The sequence below is a fragment of the Pseudophryne corroboree genome, chromosome 7, assembly GCF_028390025.1.
Source record: "Pseudophryne corroboree isolate aPseCor3 chromosome 7, aPseCor3.hap2, whole genome shotgun sequence".
Classification (NCBI taxonomy): domain Eukaryota; kingdom Metazoa; phylum Chordata; class Amphibia; order Anura; family Myobatrachidae; genus Pseudophryne; species Pseudophryne corroboree.
This window is the reverse complement of record NC_086450.1, coordinates 358116658-358139419: the sequence shown is the minus strand read 5'-3', so window position 1 is coordinate 358139419 and position 22762 is coordinate 358116658. Positions and strand designations below refer to the sequence as shown.

At 47.1% G+C, this 22762-nt stretch overlaps 1 protein-coding gene and 1 long non-coding RNA gene across 2 annotated transcripts in view; one reads left to right on the top strand and one right to left on the bottom strand.

Annotated features, from left to right (window-relative positions):
- LOC134945274 (uncharacterized) overlaps positions 1–20768 on the bottom strand; it is a 29069-nt gene extending 8301 nt beyond the window's left edge. The window contains exons 1-2 of the long non-coding RNA XR_010182086.1: positions 20219–20768; positions 13413–13559 (exon numbers count right to left, since the gene is read on the bottom strand). This is a non-coding gene — a long non-coding RNA (uncharacterized LOC134945274). The remainder of the gene's footprint in view (positions 1–13412; positions 13560–20218) is intronic.
- The window catches only part of CDR2 (cerebellar degeneration related protein 2), a 60714-nt gene extending 38944 nt beyond the window's left edge, over positions 1–21770 (top strand). Inside the window, exons 3-5 of the mRNA XM_063934459.1 lie at positions 9196–9344; positions 19906–20070; positions 20492–21770. Coding sequence (XP_063790529.1) covers positions 9196–9344; positions 19906–20070; positions 20492–21338 — 1161 coding nt within the window. The 3' untranslated portion in view covers positions 21339–21770. The remainder of the gene's footprint in view (positions 1–9195; positions 9345–19905; positions 20071–20491) is intronic.
- The last annotated feature ends 992 nt before the right edge of the window (positions 21771–22762 follow it).

Sequence of the window (22762 nt, the reverse complement as noted above, 5' to 3'; positions counted from 1 at the left end):
ACTTTTGGTATGAGAGGCAGAGGAGGAAACACATACACCGACTGGTACACCCAAGGCGTTACCAGCGCGTCCACAGCTATTGCCTGCGGATCTCTTGACCTGGCGCAATACCTGTCCAGTTTTTTGTTGAGGCGAGACGCCATCATGTCCACCATTGGTCTTTCCCAACGGGTTACCAGCATGTGGAAGACTTCTGGATGAAGTCCCCACTCTCCCGGGTGAAGATCGTGTCTGCTGAGGAAGTCTGCTTCCCAGTTGTCCACTCCCGGGATGAACACTGCTGACAGTGCTATCACATGATTCTCTGCCCAGCGAAGAATCCTTGCAGCTTCTGCCATTGCACTCCTGCTTCTTGTGCCGCCCTGTCTGTTCACATGGGCGACTGCCGTGATGTTGTCCGACTGGATCAACACCGGTTTTCCCTGAAGCAGAGGTTCTGCCTGGCTTAGAGCATTGTATATTGCTCTTAGTTCCAGAATGTTTATGTGAAGAGACGTTTCCAGGCTCGTCCATACTCCCTGGAAGTTTCTTCCTTGTGTGACTGCTCCCCAGCCTCTCAGGCTGGCGTCCGTGGTCACCAGGATCCAATCCTGTATGCCGAATCTGCGGCCCTCCAATAGATGAGGACTCTGCAACCACCACAGAAGAGACACCCTTGTCCTTGGAGACAGGGTTATCCGTAGGTGCATCTGAAGATGCGACCCTGACCATTTGTCCAACAGATCCCTTTGGAAAATTCTTGCGTGGAATCTGCCGAATGGAATTGCTTCGTAAGAAGCCACCATTTTTCCCAGGACTCTTGTGCATTGATGTACAGACACCTTTCCTGGTTTTAGGAGGTTCCTGACAAGTTCGGATAACTCCTTGGCTTTTTCCTCCGGGAGAAAAACCTTTTTCTGAACCGTGTCCAGAATCATCCCTAGGAACAGCAGACGAGTTGTCGGCATTAACTGGGATTTTGGAATATTCAGAATCCACCCGTGCTGTTTTAGCACTTCTTGAGACAGTGCTAATCCCATCTCTAGCTGTTCTCTGGACCTCGCCCTTATTAGGAGATCGTCCAAGTATGGGATAATTAATACGCCTTTTCTTCGAAGAAGAATCATCATCTCGGCCATTACCTTTGTAAAGATCCGAGGTGCCGTGGACAATCCGAACGGCAGCGTCTGAAACTGATAGTGACAGTTTTGTACAACGAACCTGAGGTACCCCTGGTGTGAGGGGTAAATTGGAACGTGGAGATACGCATCCTTGATGTCCAAGGATACCATAAAGTCCCCCTCTTCCAGGTTCGCTATCACTGCTCTGAGTGACTCCATCTTGAACTTGAACTTCTTTATGTACAGGTTCAAGGACTTCAGATTTAGAATAGGCCTTACCGAGCCATCCGGCTTCGGTACCACAAATAGAGTGGAATAATACCCCTTCCCTTGTTGTAGAAGAGGTACCTTGACTATCACCTGCTGAGAGTACAGCTTGTGAATGGCTTCCAAAACCGTCTCCCTTTCGGAGGGGGACGTTGGTAAAGCAGACTTCAGGAAACGGCGAGGTGGATCTGTCTCTAATTCCAACCTGTACCCTTGAGATATTATCTGCAGGATCCAGGGATCTACCTGCGAGTGAGCCCACTGCGCGCTGTAATTTTTGAGAAGACCGCCCACCGTCCCCGAGTCCGCTTGAGAAGCCCCAGCGTCATGCTGAGGCTTTTGTAGAAGCCGGGGAGGGCTTCTGTTCCTGGGAAGGAGCTGCGTGTTGCTGTCTCTTCCCTCGACCTTTGCCTCGTGGCAGATATGAATAGCCCTTTGCTCTCTTATTTTTAAAGGAACGAAAGGGCTGCGGTTGAAAAGTCGGTGCCTTTTTCTGTGGGGGAGTGACTTGAGGTAGAAAGGTGGATTTCCCGGCTGTAGCCGTGGCCACCAAATCTGATAGACCGACTCCAAATAACTCCTCCCCTTTATACGGCAAAACTTCCATATGCCGTTTTGAATCCGCATCGCCTGTCCACTGTCGCGTCCATAAAGCTCTTCTGGCCGAAATGGACATAGCACTTACCCGTGATGCCAGTGTGCAGATATCCCTCTGTGCATCACGCATATAAAGAAATGCATCCTTTATTTGTTCTAACGACAGTAAAATATTGTCCCTGTCCAGGGTATCAATATTTTCAATCAGGGACTCTGACCAAACTACCCCAGCACTGCCCATCCAGGCAGTCGCTACAGCTGGTCGTAGTATAACACCTGCATGTGTGTATATACTTTTTTGGATATTTTCCATCCTCCTATCTGATGGATCTTTAAGTGCGGCCGTCTCAGGAGAGGGTAACGCCACTTGTTTAGATAAGCGTGTTAGCGCCTTGTCCACCCTAGGAGGTGTTTCCCAGCGCTCCCTAACCTCTGGCGGGAAAGGGTATAATGCCAATAATTTCTTTGAAATTATCAGCTTTTTATCAGGGGCAACCCACGCTTCATTACACACGTCATTTAATTCTTCTGATTCAGGAAAAACTATAGGTAGTTTTTTCATACCCCACATAATACCCTGTTTAGTGGTACCTGTAGTATCAGCTAAATGTAACGCCTCCTTCATTGCCAAAATCATATAACGTGTGGCCCTACTGGAAAATACGGTTGATTCGTCACCGTCACCACTGGAGTCATCGCCTGTGTCTGGGTCTGTGTCGACCGACTGAGGCAAAGGGCGTTTCACAGCCCCTGACGGTGTTTGAGTCGCCTGGACAGGCACTAATTGATTGTCCGGCCGCCTCATGTCGTCAAACGACTGCTTTAGCGTGTTGACACTATCCCGTAGTTCCATAAATAAAGGCATCCATTCCGGTGTCGACTCCCTAGGGGGTGACATCCTCATATTTGGCAATTGCTCCGCCTCCACACCAATATCGTCCTCATACATGTCGACACACACGTACCGACACACAGCAGACACACAGGGAATGCTCCTAACGAAGACAGGACCCACTAGCCCTTTGGGGAGACAGAGGGAGAGTTTGCCAGCACACACCAAAAACGCTATATATATATCAGGGATAGCCTTATAATAAGTGCTCCCTTATAGCTGCTTTGTTATATCAAAATATCGCCATAAATGTGCCCCCCCCTCTCTGTTTTACCCTGTTTCTGTAGTGCAGTGCAGGGGAGAGACTTGGGAGCCGTCCTGACCAGCGGAGCTGTGAGAGGAAATGGCGCCGTGTGCTGAGGAGATAGGCCCCGCCCCTTTTCTGGCGGGCTCGTCTCCCGCTATTTAGAAAAATTAGGCAGGGGTTAAATATCTCCATATAGCCTCTAGGGCTATATGTGAGGTATTTTTAGCCTTTATAGGTAATCATTTTGCCTCCCAGGGCGCCCCCCCTCCCAGCGCCCTGCACCCTCAGTGACTGCCGTGTGAAGTGTGCTGAGAGGAAAATGGCGCACAGCTGCAGTGCTGTGCGCTACCTTTTGAAGACTGCAGGAGTCTTCAGCCGCCGATTCTGGACCTCTTCTGTCTTCAGCATCTGCAAGGGGGCCGGCGGCGTGGCTCCGGTGACCATCCAGGCTGTACCTGTGATCGTCCCTCTGGAGCTTGATGTCCAGTAGCCAAGAAACCAATCCATCCTGCACGCAGGTGAGTTGACTCCTTCTCCCCTCAGTCCCTCGCTGCAGTGATCCTGTTGCCAGCAGGAATCACTGTAAAATAAAAAACCTAGCTAAACTTTTTCTAAGCAGCTCTTTAGGAGAGCCACCTAGATTGCACCCTTCTCGGCCGGGCACAAAAATCTAACTGGAGTCTGGAGGAGGGTCATAGGGGGAGGAGCCAGTGCACACCACCTGATCGGAAAAAGCTTTACTTTTTGTGCCCTGTCTCCTGCGGAGCCGCTATTCCCCCATGGTCCTTTCAGGAACCCCAGCATCCACTAGGACGATAGAGAAACAGGGTATAACAGAGAGGGGGGGCAAAATAAATGGCAATATATTAATATAAAAGCAGCTATAAGGGAGCACTTAATCATAAGGCTATCCCTGTCATATATAGCGCTTTTTGGTGTGTGCTGGCAGACTCTCCCTCTGTCTCCCCAAAGGGCTAGTGGGTCCTGTCTTCGTATAGAGCATTCCCTGTGTGTCTGCTGTGTGTCGGTACGTGTGTGTCGACATGTATGAGGACGTTATTGGTGTGGAGGCGGAGCAATTGCCAAATATGAGGATGTCACCTTCTAGGGGGTCGACACCAGAATGGATGCCTTTATTTGTGGAATTACGGGATAGCGTCAACTCGCTTAAGCAGTCGTTTGCCGACATGAGGCGGCCGGACACTCACTTAGTGCCTGTCCAGGCGCCTCAAACACCGTCAGGGGCTGTGAAACGCCCCTTGCCTCAGTCGGTCGACACAGACCCAGACACAGGCACTGATTCCGGTAGTGAAGGTGACGAATGAACCGTATTTTCCAGTAGGGCCACACGTTATATGATTTTGGCAATAAAGGAGATGTTACATTTAGCTGATACTACAGGTACCACTAAACAGGGTATTATGTGGGGTGTGAAAAAACTACCAGTAGTTTTTACCGAATCAGAAGAATTAAATGACGTGTGTGATGAAGCGTGGGGTGCCCCGATAAAAAACTGCTAATTTCAAAGAAGTTATTGGCTTTATACCCTTTCCCGCCAGAGGTTAGGGAGCGCTGGGAAACACCTCCTAGGGTGGACAAAGCGCTAACACGCTTATCAAAACAAGTGGCGTTACCCTCTCCTGAGACGGCCGCACTTAAAGATCCATCAGATAGGAGGATGGAAAATATCCAAAACGGTATAGACACACATGCAGGTGTTATACTACGACCAGCTATTGCGACTGCCTGGATGTGCAGTGCTGGGGTAGTTTGGTCAGAGTCCCTGATCGAAAATATTGATACCCTGGACAGGGACAATATTTTACTGTCGTTAGAACAAATAAAGGATGCATTTCTTTATATGCGTGATGCACAGAGAGATATCTGCACACTGGCATCACGGGTAAGTGCTATGTCCATTTCGGCCAGAAGAGCTTTATGGACACGACAGTGGACAGGCGATGCGTAGAGGAGTTATTTGGGGTCGGTCTATCGGATTTGGTGGCCACGGCTACGGCCGGGAAATCCACCTTTCTACCTCAAGTCACTCCCCAACAGAAAAAGGCACCGACCTTTCAACCGCAGCCTTTTCGTTCCTTTAAAAATAAGAGAGCAAAGGGCGATTCATATCTGCCACGAGGCAGAGGACGAGGGAAGAGACAGCAACAGGCAGCTCCTTCCCAGGAACAGAAGCCCTCCCCGGCTTCTACAAAAGCCTCAGCATGACGCTGGGGCTTCGCAAGCGGACTCGGGGGCGGTAGGCGGTCGTCTCAAGAATTACAGCGCGCAGTGGGCTCACTCGCAGGTAAATCCCTGGATCCTGCAGATAATATCTCAGGGGTACAGGTTGAAATTAGAGACAGAGCCACCTCGCCGTTTCCTGAAGTCTGCTTTACCAACGTCCCCCTCAGAAAGGGAGACGGTTTTGGAAGCCATTCACAAGCTGTATTCTCAGCAGGTGATAGTCAAGGTACCTCTTCTACAACAAGGGAAGGGGTATTATTCCACTCTTTTTGTGGTACCGAAGCCGGATGGCTCGGTAAGGCCTATTCTAAATCTGAAGTCCTTGAACCTGTACATAAAGAAGTTCAAGTTCAAGATGGAGTCACTCAGAGCAGTGATAGCGAACCTGGAAGAAGGGGACTTTATGGTATCCTTGGACATCAAGGATGCGTATCTCCACGTTCCAATTACCCCTCACACCAGGGGTACCTCAGGTTCGTTGTACAAAACTGTCACTATCAGTTTCAGACGCTGCCGTTTGGTTTGTCCACGGCACCTCGGGTCTTTACAAAGGTAATGGCCGAGATAATATTTCTTCTTCGAAGAAAAGGCGTATTAATTATCCCATACTTGGACGATCTCCTCATAAGGGCAAGGTCCAGAGAACAGCTAGAGATGGGTTTAGCACTATCTCAAGAGGTGCTAAAGCAGCACGGATGGATTCTGAATATTCCAAAATCCCAATTAATGCCGACAACTCGTCTGCTGTTCCTGGGGATGATTCTGGACACAGTTCAGAAAAAGGTTTTTCTTCCCGAAGAAAAAGCCAAGGAGTTATCTGACCTGGTCAGGAACCTCCTAAAACCAGGAAAGGTGTCTGTACATCAATGCACAAGAGTCCTGGGAAAAAATGGTAGCTTCTTACGAAGCAATCCCTTTCGGCAGATTCCATGCAAAGGGATCTGTTGGACAAATGGTCAGGGTCGCATCTTCAGATGCACCTGCGGATAACCCTGTCGCCGAGGACAAGGGTATCCCTTCTGTGGTGGTTGCAGGAGGCTCATCTATTGGAGGGCCGCAGATTCGGCATGCAGGATTGGATCCTGGTGACCACGGATGCCAGCCTGAGAGGCTGGGGAGCAGTCACACAGGGAAGAAATTTCCAGGGAGTGTGGTCGAGCCTGAAAAAGTCTCTTCACATAAGCATTCTGGAACTAAGAGCAATCTACAATGCTCTAAGCCAGGCGGAACCTCTGCTTCAAGGAAGACCGGTGTGGATCCAGTCGGACAACATCACGGCAGTCGCCCATGTAAACAGACAGGGCGGCACAAGAAGCAGGAGGGCAATGGCAGAAGCTGCCAGGATCCTTCGCTGGGCGGAGAATCACGTGATAGCACTGTCAGCAGTATTCATCCCGGGCGTGGACAACTGGGAAGCAGACTTCCTCAGCAGACACGACCTTCACCCGGGAGAGTGGAGACTTCATCCAGAAGTTTTCCACATGCTATTAAACCGTTGGGTAAAACCAATGGTGGACATGATGGCGTCTCGCCTCAACAAAACACTGGACAGGTATTGCGCCAGGTCAAGAGATCCGCAGGCAATAGCTGTGGACGCGCTGGTAACACCTTGGGTGTACCAGTCGGTATATGTGTTTCCTCCTCTGCCTCTCATACCAAAGGTATTGAGGATTATACGGCAAAGAGGAGTAAGACTAGTGGCTCCGGATTGGCCAAGAAGGACTTGGTACCCGGAACTTCAAGAGATGGTCACGGACGATCCGTGGCCTCTACTTCTGAGAAGGGACCTGCTTCAGCAGGGTACTTGTCTTTTTCAAGACTTACCGCGGCTGCGTTTGACGGCATGACGTTTGAATGCCAGATCCTAAAAGGAAAAGGCATTCCAGAAGAAGTCATTCCTACCTTGATAAAGGCAAGGAAGGAAGTCACCGCGAAGCATTATCGCCGTATTTGGCGAAAATATGTTGCGTGGTGCGAGCAGAGGAGTGCTCCGATGGAGGAATTTCAACTGGGTCGTTTTCCTACATTTCCTGCAATCAGGATTGTCTATGGGTCTCAAATTGGGATCTATTAAGGTTCAAATTTCGGCCCTATCAATATTCTTCCAAAAAGAATTGGCCTCAGTCCCTGAGGTCCAGATTTTTATCAAAGGAGTACTGCATATACAGCCTCCTGTGGTGCCTAAGGTGGCACCGTGGGATCTAAATGTAGTTTTAGATTTCCTCAAATCCAATTGGTTTGAACCACTAAAGAAGGTGGATTTGAAATATCTCACATGGAAAGTGACTATGTTACTGGCCCTGGCTTCGGCCGGGAGAGTATCTGAACTGGCGGCTTTGTTTTATAAAAGCCCTTATTTAATTTTCCATTCGACATAGGGCAGAGCTGCGGACGCGTCCGCATTTTCTCCCTAAGGTGGTATCAGCGTTTCACCTGAACCAGCCTATTGTAGTGCCTGCGGCTACAGACGACTTGAAGGACTCCAAGTTGTTGGACGTTGTCAGAGCCTTAAAAATATACATTTAAAGGACGGCTGGAGTCAGAAAATCTGACTCGCTGTTTATACTGTATGCACCCAACAAGTTGGGTGCACCTGCTTCTAAGCAGTCGATTGCTCGTTGGATTTGTAACAAAATTCAACTTGTACATTCTGTGGCAGGCCTGCCACAGCCTAAATCTGTTAAGGCCCATTCCGCAAGGAGGGTGGGCTCATCTTGGGCGGCTGCCCGAGGGGTCTCGGCATTACAACTCTGCCGAGCAGCTACGTGGTCAGGGGAGAACACGTTTGTAAATTTTTACAAATTTGATACCCTGGCAAAGGAGGACCTGGAGTTCTCTCATTCGGTGCTGCAGAGTCATCCGCACTCTCCCGCCCGTTTGGGAGCTTTGGTATAATCCCCATGGTCCTTTCAGGAACCCCAGCATCCACTTAGGACGATAGAGAAAATAAGAATTTACTTACCGATAATTCTATTTCTCGGAGTCCGTAGTGGATGCTGGGCGCCCATCCCAAGTGCGGATTATCTGCAATACTTGTACATAGTTATTGTTAACTAATTCGGGTTATTGTTTAGGAAGCCATCTTTCAGAGGCTCCTCTGTTATCATACTGTTAACTGGGTTTAGATCACAAGTTGTACGGTGTGATTGGTGTGGCTGGTATGAGTCTTACCCGGGATTCAAAATCCTCCCTTATTGTGTACGCTCGTCCGGGCACAGTACCTAACTGGAGTCTGGAGGAGGGTCATAGGGGGAGGAGCCAGTACACACTACCTGACCTGTAAAAGCTTTACTTTTGTGCCCTGTCTCCTGCGGAGCCGCTATTCCCCATGGTCCTTTCAGGAACCCCAGCATCCACTACGGACTCCGAGAAATAGAATTATCGGTAAGTAAATTCTTATTATATATATATATATATATATATATATATATATATATATATATATATATATATATATATATATATATATATATAATATATTTTATTTTTTTTACTGTAGTTTTTGCTATGTGACTTTGATTTTGCTTATTAACATAATTGCATTTTGTCTATTTGCTCGGGTGTGATGGGTGATCTACAGAGGTAGCTTAACTCCATCTGTAGGAACCTCTTGGCCAAACTCTGCATGTTATTTTGAGCACACACTTGTATGAGCCGTCCCCCACCACTATATTATATAAGGATGATCTTCATGTTAGCTCTTCTATATACATAACAAATTGTGAGTCATAAGGGTGTGGGACATCGCGCCGCTCCGTGCCATGTCACTGAAGTAGTGCACTGGAACACGTTCTATTTTCCAAGTGTATTAAGAATTTTATTTTTGTTCCATTTTGGTTTTATTGCAGTACCTCACAAAGCAGGTGGATCTATTAAGGCGAATGAACGAGCAACATGCCAAGGTTTACGAACAGCTGGATGTCACAGCTAGAGAACTAGAGGATGCCAATCAGAAATTAGTTCTGGAGAGCCGGACATCACAACAGAAGATCACTGGGTAGGCTGCTTCATAGGAAGGCTCATTAGAAGCCCTTTTCCTGTATTACTTTTGTATAATATCACTTACAGCCCCCACTGTATTGTTTTGCCTGCAGAATTTGAAATGGCAATCTCCTATATAATAGCCCAGATCTGTGACTCTGTGCCTGTGTTTATAACGCTGGGCGTGGCTGGGAGCTCTCATTGGGTTAGCAGCAGGTCTATCACACCCAGTCCACAGTTGATTAGGCGAGAAACGCCCTCCCACACAGGTTACATCCAATGGGAGGCTCTGTCCTTTGGCTGCTGTCTGTTCCCAGAGCAGGATTAACAATGGGGCTGATGGAACTGCAGCTCCAGGTCCACACCCCAAAATAGGCCCACTGCATCTGGAGCAACATACCCTCCAACAATTTACACATAAAAATCGGTACAAATACGAAAAGGGGCGTGGCCATGGGTTCAGTGACGTGGTCATGCCCCTTTTCCTATACTTTCAATGGAAGTTTGGAGAGCGAAAAATTGGTACAGAACATTAAAAAAAAAAGGTGATGCCACTGCATCTGCAGCAAATCTCTGCCCTGTAGATAGGAGGGGGGGGGGGTGGGGGGGGGGGGAATACTTTTACTGCAGTGTCCTATGTCCTGCTGCCAGTCCGCCTGCCCCCTCCGGCATCAACAATCCCCACTCCCTAGCAGCGACGCAGGTGGAACAAAAGCTGCTGCGGCCACCAGCATAGATGTGTATGATAACGGCGCAGCGGAAGGCCTTCATAGCCCTCCCTGCGCCGCATACTTTCTGAGCCCTGGAGCCTCCTCTGCGCGTGATGTCACAGAAGTGCCTCCCAGCCACAGCCACGCCCAGATCCCCAGAGGCCCTGACTCCACAACACAGCAGCTGGGCTGCCTGGAAGCCCCTAGATGGCTAATGTAATGGATAGAGTGGGTAATATTGCGAAGGGTAATGTCTGGATGCTCAATCAATGTAAAAGGTGGCTGTGCAGTGCAGTGGGTGTGCAGTCTCACCTTTTACATTGATTCAGCGAGTCCGTCAGTTCTGCCAGCCAGTCACTATTGTTAGCGCCGGTGTCACAACACACCGCATTATAGGGAAGTAGACGCACTAAATAAACGACAGCTCCCAGCAGCCCCTCCCCTACCCTCCGCACCAGCCCCTCCCCCACTCGCGGCACCCCCGCACCCACCACTACCCTAACCACAGCACCTACTAGGTGATTCATCAGGCCTTGCGTGTGCTGTTCATGCCATTGCAAGGGGCTACAACCCCTTAGCCATCGCACGCCCTTTGTCCGTGCAATATTTAGCCACTCACACAATTATGATTGGATGTAATACTCCATATAATACAAATATTGCACGCCACAAGGGCGTGCAAGGGTTAAGTGGGCGTAGCCCCTTACGACGGTGTGAAGAGCACCCATAGGGCACGATGAATCACCTTGTAATATAATATAATATGTATGACCATGTTACAATAATTATAATCATACAGTAGCAACTATAGTGGATATGTTATGCTTGTAGATTTCTTTGAGAAATAAAACAATAGTACACATATGTTATATATACTTACACTATATTGGCGCAATACAGAGTTTTATGCAAGTCCGTTTTGCATACAGTGCATCCGGAAAGTATTCTTTTTGAATATGATGCCACAAGCTTGGCACACCTATCTTTGGCCAGTTTCGCCCATGCCTCTTTGCAGTACCTCTCAAGCTCCATCAGGTTGGATGGGAAATGTCGGTGCACAGCCATTTTCAGATCTCTTCAGAGTTGTTCAATCAGATTCAAGTCTGGGCTCTGGCTGGGCCACTCAAGGACATTCACAGAGTTGTCCTGAAGCCACTCCTTTAATATCTTGGCTGTGTGCTTAGGCTCGTTGCTGAAAGATGAACAGTTTGAGGTCAAGAGCGCTCTGGAGCAGGTTTTCATCCAGGATGTCTCTGTACATTGCTTCATCTTTACCTCTATCCTGACATCTTTCAGTTCCTGCCGCTGAAAAAACATCCCCACAGCTTTATGCTGCCACCAACATGCTTCACTGTAGGGATGGTATTGGCCAGGTGATGAGCGGTGCCTGGTTTCCTCCAAACATGACGCCTGGCATTCACGATAAAGCGTTCAATCTTTGTCTCATCAGACCAAAGAATTTTGTTTCTCATGGTCTGAGAGTCCTTCAAGTGCATTTTGGCAATCTCCAGGTGGGCTGCCATGTGCTTTTTACTAAGGAGTGGCTTCCGTCTGGCCACTCTACCATATAGGCCTGATTGGTGGTTTGCTTCAGAAATTGTTGTCCTTCTGGAAGGTTCTTGTCTCTCCACAGAGGACTGCTGTAGCTCTGACAGAGTGACCATCGGGTTCTTGGTCACCTCCCTGACTAGGGCCCTCTTCCCCCGATCTCTCAGTTTAGACGGCCGGCTAGCTCTGGGAAGAATCCTTGTGGTTCCGAACTTCTTCTATTTACGGATGATTGAGGCCACTGTGCTCATTGGGACCTTCAAAGCAGATATTTTTCTGTACCCTTCCCTAGATTTGTGCCTCGAGACAATCCTGTCTCGTGGTCTACAGACAATTCCTTTTGATTTCATGCGTGGTTTGTGCTCAGACATGCACTGTCAAGTGTGGGACCTTATATAGACAGGTGTGTGCCTTTCCAAATCATGTCCAATCATCTGAATTTACCACAGGTGGACTCCAATTAAGCTGTAGGAACATCTCAAGTATGATCAGTGGAAACAGGATGCACCTGAGCTCAATTTTGAGCTTCATGGCAAAGGCTGTGAATACTTATGTACGGGTGGTCTTCAGTATGCCGGCTGTCGGGATCCCGACAGCCGGCATACCGACACTTATACTCCCTCGTGGGGGTCCACGCCCCCCCTGGAGGGAGAATAAAATAGCGTAGTGCGCCACCGTGCCCGTAGCGTGGCGAGCGCAGCGAGCCCGCAAGGGGCTCATTTGCGCTCGCCACACTGTCGGTAAGCCGGCGGTCGGCCACCCGGCGCCGGTATGCTGGTCGCCGGGAGCCCGACCGTCGGCATACCATAGTGAACCCCTTATGTACATGTGATTTCTTAGTTTTTTTTATTTTTAATAAATTTGCCCAAAATTTTTTTTACGTTGTCATTATGGGGTATTGTGTGTAGAATTTTGAGGGGAAAAATGAATTTATTCCGTTTTTGAATAAGGCTGTAACATAACAATGTGGAAAAAGTGAAGCGCTGTGAATACTTTTCGGATGCACTGTATGCTCCAGAGCTGAATGTACTGTACGCAACTCGGATGCATTTCCACTTTTGCCTAAACGGGTTTAGTAATTTGTAAGGGGCGGTATCTGGATCCCGGTGCTTGGGATGCTGGTGGTCAGAATACCACCATCAGCATCCTGACACCTGTTCGACCCCCCCCATACCTAACATAATATAGATATGGAGAATCCACAGAGGACTTTGGTGGCTGAAGGTGTTTGTTGTATAGTCTAGCTGGTAGATGTTCTAGTTTTCTCTTATGCCAGCTGTACAATTTGATCCTGCCACATTTGGCTAAATAATAGATTTTAAGTCCAACCAGCCAAAACTCCTTCTGCATCACTGGGGCTTGTTACTGTGGAAAAATGATCCAAAGGCCACTAGCAGTCTTCTTCTGACCACATTTACCAACAATATATATGCCGATTATCAGGGTGATTATGCACAAATTATTAGCAGGTATTGCAGTTGTTTTGGGCCTAAATACTACAATACTTTAAATAAACTCCTAGGACACATAGTAGGGCTGGCAGGTGCAGCTTCCCCTTTTGAGTATGGCCTCCTATGTGAGCAAGCCCTCATGACAAGTCCCTAAGGCACCTCCCTGTCTCTGCTCAGAAATGGCCACTACTTTTTAAATCTTTCATGCATGCATCTGAAATCACATCTGCGATTCTGTGCGGACACAATCGGGACGCATACGTGATGCGAATTAGATGCCCATAGTGCCTCGAATTCCTGTACAGTCACTAGTTCCTCTGGGTATTCCTGTACAGTCACTAGCTCCAGTCATCTGTAGGCAACAGATACACTCACCTTTGTGTTTGTATACATCTCTTCTGGTATTTTTTGGGTGTTGCATCACTAAAATGTGCAATTGAGGAAGTGTCATGGATCTGATGTCACCAAATATGTCGGAAGACATTCTGCATAACAATTACACGACTGCTTATTAATCCCATTCTGTCATATGAGAGAAAGATAAATGGTCTTATTTTTTATGCCCATTCCTTTTCTTCTACTGCAAATGTGTGATTAATTAAAATAAAATTAATTATAATTTCAGGTCAATAAATGTAAAATTCCAAATCAGCCGAAGGTATCCAGACTATAGATCTACACTAGAAACGTCTACAGTCAATAGGTCTATCACTAATGGTAGACATGCACTAGGACGACGGGGCCAAAAGGGCGGCTACAATTGGGAGTAGTAACTTTAGCAAGCAAAGCGGTACACTAATGGGGCTTGTTTGTGGCAGAAAAGTGACAAAACATTCCTCCCCCCCCACCCCAAAAAAAAGTGTCTACTTTTTTGTGTTGACCATTTACATGTCAACCTTTTGACACTGTCGATCTAATGCATGTCTACAATTAGTGGTAGACCCATTGACTGTAGACCTTTTTAGTGTAGATCTAATAATCCACACCCACGGCAGAGTCTGATAGACCTTTTGCTAGTGGATATTTTAAATACAGCAATTATGTTATTTATATGGAAATTACATCGCTATTTGTATTCATCTTTGCATACACCACGGGTATATAGGCTAAATGTATGCTTCTAAAGCTATCCAATAATCTTTATTTCTCTTACGTCATAGAGGATGCTGGGGACTCCGAAAGGACCATGGGGTATAGACGGGCTCCGCAGGAGACATGGGCACTCTAAAGACTTTAGATGGGTGTGCACTGGCTCCTCCCTCTATGCCCCTCCTCCAGACCTCAGATAGTTCCTGTGCCCAGAGGAGAATGGGTGCACTACAGGGGAGCTCTCCTGAGTTTCTCTGAAAAAATAATTTTGTTAGGTTTTTTATTTTCACGGAGCACTGCTGGCAACAGGCTCCCTGCATCATGGGACTGAGGAGAGAGAAGCAGACCTACTTAAATGATAGGCTCTGCTTCTTAGGCTAGTGGACACCATTCGCTCCAGAGGGAGTCGGAACGCAGGTCTCCCCTCGCCGTTCGTCCCGGAGCCGCGCCACCGTCCTCCTCACAGAGCCGGAAGATAGAAGCCGGGTGAGTATAAGAAGAAAGAAGACTTCAAAGGCGGCAGAAGACTTCAGATCTTCTCTGAGGTAACCCTGCGCACCATTGCTCCCACACACAACACACACGGCAGGCACTGATGGGCGCAGGGGGGGCGCCCTGGGCAGCAATTTTAAACCTCTAGGACTGGCTAAAATGAATATATAGGCTCCGTGGGCTGTATATAGTAAATCCCCCGCCAGTATTTAAAGAAATTGAGCGGGATCGAAGCCCGCCGCTGAGGGGGCGGAGCTTGATCCTTCAGCACTAACCAGCGCCATTTTCTCCACAGACACTGCAGAGAAGCTGGCTCCCCAGACTCTCCCCTGCTGAACACAGTGACACAGGGCAGAAAAGAGGGGAGGGGGAGGGCACTTGTAAGGCGAAGTGGGTGTATTATATGCACATAATTATATAAAAGCGCTATTTAGCTGGGAATTGGTTTTTCCAGTGTCAGTTGGCGCTGGGTGTGTGCTGGCATACTCTCTCTCTGTCTCTCCAAGGGGCCTTATTGGGGATCTGTCTCCATATAAATATCCCTGTGTGTGGGGGGGTGTCGGTACGAGTGTGTCGGCATGTCTGAAGCGGAAGGCTCTTCTAAGGAGGAGGTTGAGCAGATGATTGTGGTGTCTCCGTCGGCAACGCCGACACCTGATTGGTTGGACATGTGGAATGTTTTAAATGCAAATGTGACATTATTACATAAGAGGTTGGACAAAGCAGAGTCCAGGGAAAAAGCAGGGAGTCAATCCATGGCTTTGACTATGTCACAGGGCCCTTCAGGGTCTCAAAAACGTCCCCTTTCCCAAATGGCAGACACTGATACCGACATGGATTCTGACTCCAGTGTCAACTACGATGATGCAAGGTTACACCCAAGGGTGGCGAAAAGTATTCATTATATGATTATTGCAATAAAAGATGTTTTGCATATCACAGATGACCCCTCTGTCCCTGACACAAGGGTACACATGTTTAAGGAAAAGAAACCTGAGGTGACATTTCCCCTATCTCATGAGCTGAACACATTATTTGAAAAAGCTTGGGAAACTCCAGACAAAAAACTGCAGATTCCCAAAAGAAATCTTATGGCGTATCCTTTCCTGGCACAGGACAGGGTACGGTGGGAATCCTCGCCCAGGGTAGACAAGGCTTTGACGCGCTTATCCAAGAAGGTGGCGCTACCGTCTCCAGACACGGCAGCCCTCAAGGATGCTGACCGCAGACAGGAAACTACTTTAAAATCAATTTATACAAATATGGGTGCTTTGCTCAGACCGGCAATAGCATCGGCTTGGGTTTGTAGCGCGGTACCAGCTTGGACAGATACCTTGTCAGCTGATATGGATACCCTAGATAGGGATACCATTTTGTTGATCTTAGGTCACATCAAAGACGCAGTCTTATATATGAGGGACGCTCAGAGAGACGTCTGCCTACTAGGTTCACGGGCCAACGCCATGGCGATTTCTGCTAGGCGAGCACTGTGGACCCGCCAGTGGACGGGTGATGCCGACTCAAAAAGGCATATGGAAGTTTTACCTTACAAGGGTGAGGTTTTATTTGGGGAAGGTCTCGCGGACCTGGTTTCCACAGCTACCGCGGGTAAATCTACTTTTTTGCCTTCTGTTCCCCCACAGCAAAAGAAAATACCACAGTATCAGATGCAGTCCTTTCGGTCGCATAAGTCCAGAAGAGGTCGGGGCTCTTCCTTCCTCGCCAGAGGTAAGGGTAAAGGGAAAAGAATGCCTGCTACGGCCAGTTCCCAGGAACAGAAGTCCTCCCCGGCTTCTACTAAATCCACCGCATGACGCTGGGGCTCCACTGGGAGAGTCCGCTCCGGTGGGGGCACGTCTTCGACTCTTCAGCCACGTCTGGATTCAGTCGGACGTGGATCCTTGGGTGATGGAAATTGTATCCCAAGGCTACAAGCTGGAATTCGAAGACGTGCCTCCCCGCCGATTCTTCAAATCGACTTTACCAACGTCTTCCCCAGAGAGGGAGATACTTTTAGCTGCAATTCAAAAGCTGTGTCTACAGCAAGTGATTATCAAGGTTCCCTTAATACAACAGGGAAAGGGTACTATTCAACCCTATTTGTGGTCCCGAAACCGGATGGCTCGGTCAGACCCATTCTAAACTTAAAATCACTGAACCTGTACTTAAAAAGGTTCAAGTTCAAGATGGAATCGCTAAGGGCAGTGATCTCCAGCCTGGAAGGGGGGGATTTTATGGTGTCACTAGACATAAAGGATGCGCACCTTCATGTCCCCATTTATCCTCCTCATCAGGCGTACCTGAGATTCGCTGTACAGGACTGTCATTACCAATTTCAGACGTTGCCGTTTGGGCTTTCCACGGCCCGAGCGTTTTCACCAAGGTATTGGCGGAAATGATGGTACTCCTGCGCAGGCAAGGAGTCACAATTATCCCGTACTTGGACGATCTCCTGATAAAAGCGAGATCAAAGGAACAGTTACTGAAAAGCGTGTCGCTCTCCCTGAGAGTGCTGCAGCGACATGGCTGGATCCTAAATCTACCAAAGTCACAGTTGGTTCCAACAACTCGGCTGTCTTTCGTAGGCATGATTCTGGACACAGAACAAAAGAGGGGTTTTCTCCCGATGGAAAAAGCCCAGGAACTCCAGAACATGGTCAGAGACCTGTTAAAACCAAAAAGAGTGTTAGTACATCAATGCACTCGGGTACTGGGGAAAATGGTGGCGACCTACGAGGCCATCCCCTTCGGCAGGTTTCATGCGAGGACTTTTCAGTGGGACCTTCTGGACAAGTGGTCCGGGTCCCACCTTCAAATACATCAGAAAATAACCCTATCCCCCAGGGCCAGGGTGTCTCTCCTGTGGTGGCTGCAGAGTGCTCACCTTCTAGAAGGTCGCAGGTTCGGCATTCAGAACTGGGTTCTGGTGACCACGGACGTGAGCCTCCGAGGATGGGGAGCAGTCACACAAGCAGGAATTTTCAGGGACTGTGGTCAAGCCAGGAGGTTTGTCTACACATCAACATACTGGAATTAAGGGCCATATACAACGGCCTACGACAAGCGGAGAATCTTCTTCGCGACCTACCGGTTCTGATTCAATCAGACAACGTCACAGCCGTGGCTCATGTAAACCGCCAAGGCGGGACAAGGAGCAGAGTGGCAATGGCGGAAGCCACCGGGATTCTGCGCTGGGCAGAAAATCACGTAAGCGCTCTGTCATTCTGGGAGTGGACAACTGGGAAGCAGACTTCCTCAGCAGACACGATCTCCATCCAGGAGAGTGGGGTCTTCATCAAGAAGTCTTTGCAGAAATAACAAGTCTTTGGGGACTTCCTCAAATAGACATGATGGCATCACGCCTCAACAAGAAGCTTCGGGGGTATTGTGCCAGGTCAAGGGACCCTCAGGCAGTAGCGGTGGACGCCCTGGTGACACCGTGGGTGTTTCAGTCGGTCTATGTGTTCCCTCTTCCTCTCATCTCAAAAATATTGAGAATCATAAGACGAAAAAGAGTACGGACAATACTCATTGTTCCAGATTGGCCTCGAAGGGCCTGGTATTCAGATCTTCAGGAGATGCTCACTGGAGATCCGTGGCCTCTTCCTCTCAGAGAGGACCTGTTGCAACAGGGGCCCTGCGTGTTCAAAGACTTACCGCGGTTACGTTTGACGGCATGGCGGTTGAACACTGAATCCTAGCGGGGAAGGGTATTCCGGAAGAAGTCATCCCTACTCTGATAAAGGCTAGGAAGGAAGTAACGGCGAAACATTATCACCGTATTTGGAGGAAGTATCTATCTTGGTGTGAAGCCAAGAATGCTCCTACGGAAGATTTCCACTTGGGCCGTTTTCTCCACTTTCTACAGACAGGAGTGGATATGGGCCTAAAGCTAGGCTCAATTAAGGTACAGATTTCGGCCCTATCTATATTCTTCCAGAAGGAATTGGCTTCTCTCCCAGAAGTCCAAACTTTTGTAAAGGGAGTGCTACACATCCAGCCTCCTTTTGTGCCCCCAGTGGCACTATGGGACCTTAACGTGGTGTTACAGTTCCTAAAATCTCACTGGTTTGAACCTCTTCAAACAGTTGAATTAAAGTTTCTCACTTGGAAGGTGGTCATGTTGTTGGCCTTGGCATCTGCAAGGCGGGGGTCCGAATTGGCGGCCTTATCTCATAAGAGCCCCTATCTAATTTTCCATGAGGATAGAGCAGAGTTGAGGACTCGTCCTCAATTTTTGCCTAAGGTGGTGTCATCGTTTTATATGAACCAACCTATTGTGGTGCCTGTGGCTACGTGAGACTTGGAGGATTCCAAATCCCTTGATGTAGTCAGGGCCTTAAAAATTTACGTAGCCAGGACGGCTCGGGTTAGGAAAACAGGCACTGTTTGCCCTGTATGCAGAAAACAAGGTTGGCGCTCCTGCTTCTAAGCAGACTATTGCTCGCTGGATCTGTAACACGATTCAGCAGACTCATTCTACGGCTGGATTGCCGTTACCAAATTCAGTGAAGGCCATTCCACTAGGAAGGTGGGCTCTTCTTGGGCGGCTGCCCGAGGCGTCTCGGCCTTACAGCTTGGTCGGGTTCAAACACTTTTGCAAAATTCTACAAGTTTGATACCCTGGCTGAGGAGGACCTCATGTTTGCTCAATCGGTGCTGCAGAGTCATCCGCGCACTCCCGCCCGGTTTGGAGCTTTGGTATAATCCCCATGGTCCTTACGGAGTCCCCAGCATCCACTAGGACGTAAGAGAAAATAAGATTTTAAACCTACCGGTAAATCTTTTTCTCCTAGTCCGTAGAGGATGCTGGGCGCCCGTCCCAGTGCGGACATATCTCTGCATGACTTGTATATAGTTATTGCTTACATAAGGGTTATGTTACAGTTAAGATCAGTCGTTGGCTGATACTGTTTTGTTTCATACTGTTAACTGGTTGCGTATATTCCATGTTATATGGTGTGGGCTGGTATGAATCTTGCCCTTGGATTAACAGGATATTTGTACTGTCCGTCTCCTCTGGGCACAGTTTCTCTAACTGAGGTCTGGAGGAGGGGCATAGAGGGAGGAGCCAGTGCACACCCATTCTAAAGTTCTTTATAGTGCCCATGTCTCCTGCGGAGCACGTCTATACCCCATGGTCCTTACGGAGTCCCCAGCATCCTCTACTGACTAGGAGAAAAAGATTTACCAGTAGGTTTAAAATCTTATTTTTTAATGTATGCCTTAGAAATATTTGTGAGACATTGAGGCACGTCCACATAATCACCTCACTTTCTCTGTTCAGTTTGACAGAGACTATTGAAGGGCTGCAGGGTCACATTGAGGACCTTCAGAGACAAGTGGATGACCTGAAGAAGCCGGGACGTGCTTGTCGCAGTCGTGAGAGGTTTGAGCAATCTAGGTCAACCCACAGCTTCTCCTGTCTGAAGGAGCTGTATGATCTCCGCAAGTAAGTCTGGTCTTATACAATATTCTATTTCTTCAAGAACTTACAATTGCTTTAAATGTTCATAGAACTATACATCCCATAACTAAAATGATGATACTTTAACACTAACTAGCAGTACCTTTGGGATCCAGTATATAGGCCTACTCACAATTTGCAAGATAAACCTGGCCCATGGTCCGTGTTTCTTTGTCCTTACAGATGAGAAAGCTTAAATGTCATACCATGGCAATGCTTCAGGTCTTTCTTGTGTTGAGAACTCGCCTTAGGTTACTGCTTCTCTCACATAGGCCTAGTTACAGCACTGGCTAGATATGGGTACTGCAGAGTAACTTAGTTACGTCTGTCCAAGACTATGTAATATGTGAACAGGTAAAAATTTTGCGTTTTCCAGGTGCAATAAATTATTTTCTTGTATCTGTAGGTATTTTGTTTATGATCATGTCTTTGCGGAGAAGATCACATCCTTACATGTGCAACCTGGTCCCATAGAGGAGGAAAACGAGAACCTCAGAAAGACCTTGGCTCTTTTGGAAACGCAGTTCAGCCTAGAACGCAAAAAAAGAGAGAACTTGGAAGAGGAGTACAATCTAGTGCTAAGGGAAAATGCAGAACTGGAGCAGATCCTTAGCGACAGAGACTCCTGTCATGCCCGTGCTGAAGAGCTGGAGGCAGAGGTGGCTGAAATGCGTCAGATATGTCGGACAGACAGCGTATTTGCAAGCAGTGTTGAAAAGCTGATACCAGAGTCCATATTTATCTCCTTCAAAGAAATTGCAGATAAGGATTTTGAACAGGTGACATGTATACAGGTTACAGAGGTGGACAAAAAGCCTTTAAAAAGAAGCTCCAGTGAGATGATTCTGCCAACTGTTACTGCAGAAGCTATCAGAAATGGACATGAGGAGACCTGTATCAGGAGGACTGAGGATGTTAAGCAAAGGGGAATTTCGCTTCTTAATGAGGTTGACTCTCAATACAGTGCTCTGAAGGTGAAATACGAGGAACTTCTTCAGCGGTGCCAGCTGGAAGAGGACTCCTCAGGCCACAAAGCTTTCCAGACATCAAAGCCATCCAGAAGCCCGTCCAGTATAGACCACTTGCCACCAGATGTACTAGGTTCTGCAAAGTACAATGCTAGTTCCCCTGTCTCTCAGCCAGAGTATAAAGTTCTCTTTCAGGAAATATTTAGCTGCATTAACAAAACCAAACAAGAGATTAGTGAGCACAGAACAAAATACAAATCTGTTTCTAACCACCCGAGTAGCTAGAAGGACCAGCATTCCTGAACTTTTTATATTTTTTCTAATTAAATGTACCCACTACTTAAAAAAAGGGAAAAAAATGTGTATGTTCATATGTTTATTTTCACCTAAATTATTATTATTTTTTTAATTCTTGCCCCCAAGACTACTTATGACTTTCTCTTGGCTTCCTCACAAGCCAATTAACACGTTCAACTGAGACGACCCAGACTGGTGATGGATTGCATTATGCTTAATTCATGTATTTTTACTATAAGTTATTTGGTTTTCTCAGATATGCTTTAATTATATCTGCTTAGGGACTTATAATATGAGTAGTTATCTACTTTGATAAGACCTTCAACCATGTTTGTTACTACTTGGGAAGAAGCCATACAACAAGCACTGTTTCGGTGTGACAAAATGTATTTTCTAAATTAAAGTACTTGCAGTCTTTTACTGTGTGAGGATAGCACAATATGAATCTTGGATTATATTATGCATGACCGCAGTGTAGGGACCAAGAATTATTATTTTTTTTTATTGTAGATTGTCTGCATAAGGTTATGGAACTAATATCTATATTTTACTCTTAGCGTCCTTTTACAAGAAACTAAAGGAGGGATTGGGGCAGTTATCATTTATGGAAGGTATTTATCAAAGCTCTGAGAAAGATAAAATTGTGAGCGAAAATACCAGCCAATCGGTTTCTGTCTTACATTTTACAGGCTGTGTTTGAAAAAGCATAGTTAGAAGCCGATTGGTTGGTACTCTATCTAACAATTTTATCTCTCTCCAAGCTTTGATAAATAGCCCTTCGTCCCAGAGAGAGATTTAAAATAATACTGTGAAGTAGTAGTGAGAGAGTAGGCTAATATATTGCACTTAATATAAGCTGTAGAACTTCTGTCGTAAATGTTTGTCTTTACAGAATTCCTATTTATTACTTCAACATTCCCAATGTACTCCGCTCACAGACACAGGAGGCTCGGCCTATACACATTCTTCAGATACAGCTTATTTGTTCCAAAGACTTTTGTCTGAATTCTGTATTGAGAACAAGCAAACACAATAGGGAGTTTTATCGGGAGTTTTTCTATTTTGTAATTCTAAATATTTAACTTACTAAAATAACTGTTTAATGGACTGACTTGTTAGGTAACTACAAAATCATCATTACTGATCTGTGATATGGCTTCAGGACTGATGTCTGAAAAATCACGTCATTCAGTATGTAGGACAGGAGTAATAAAATGTATTTTTTATTTAGTATATATAGAAAAGTATGTGCAAGAGTTTTGGGTATTATTTGATGACAATTATGACGCGCACACACACAACCTATAGAACTGGAATGCAGCTATATTTTTTTGCTAACAATTTAGGAAATCCAAGCTAACATTTGATTTGTTACTTTAAAGCACATTACACATTACTGCATCAATTATGAG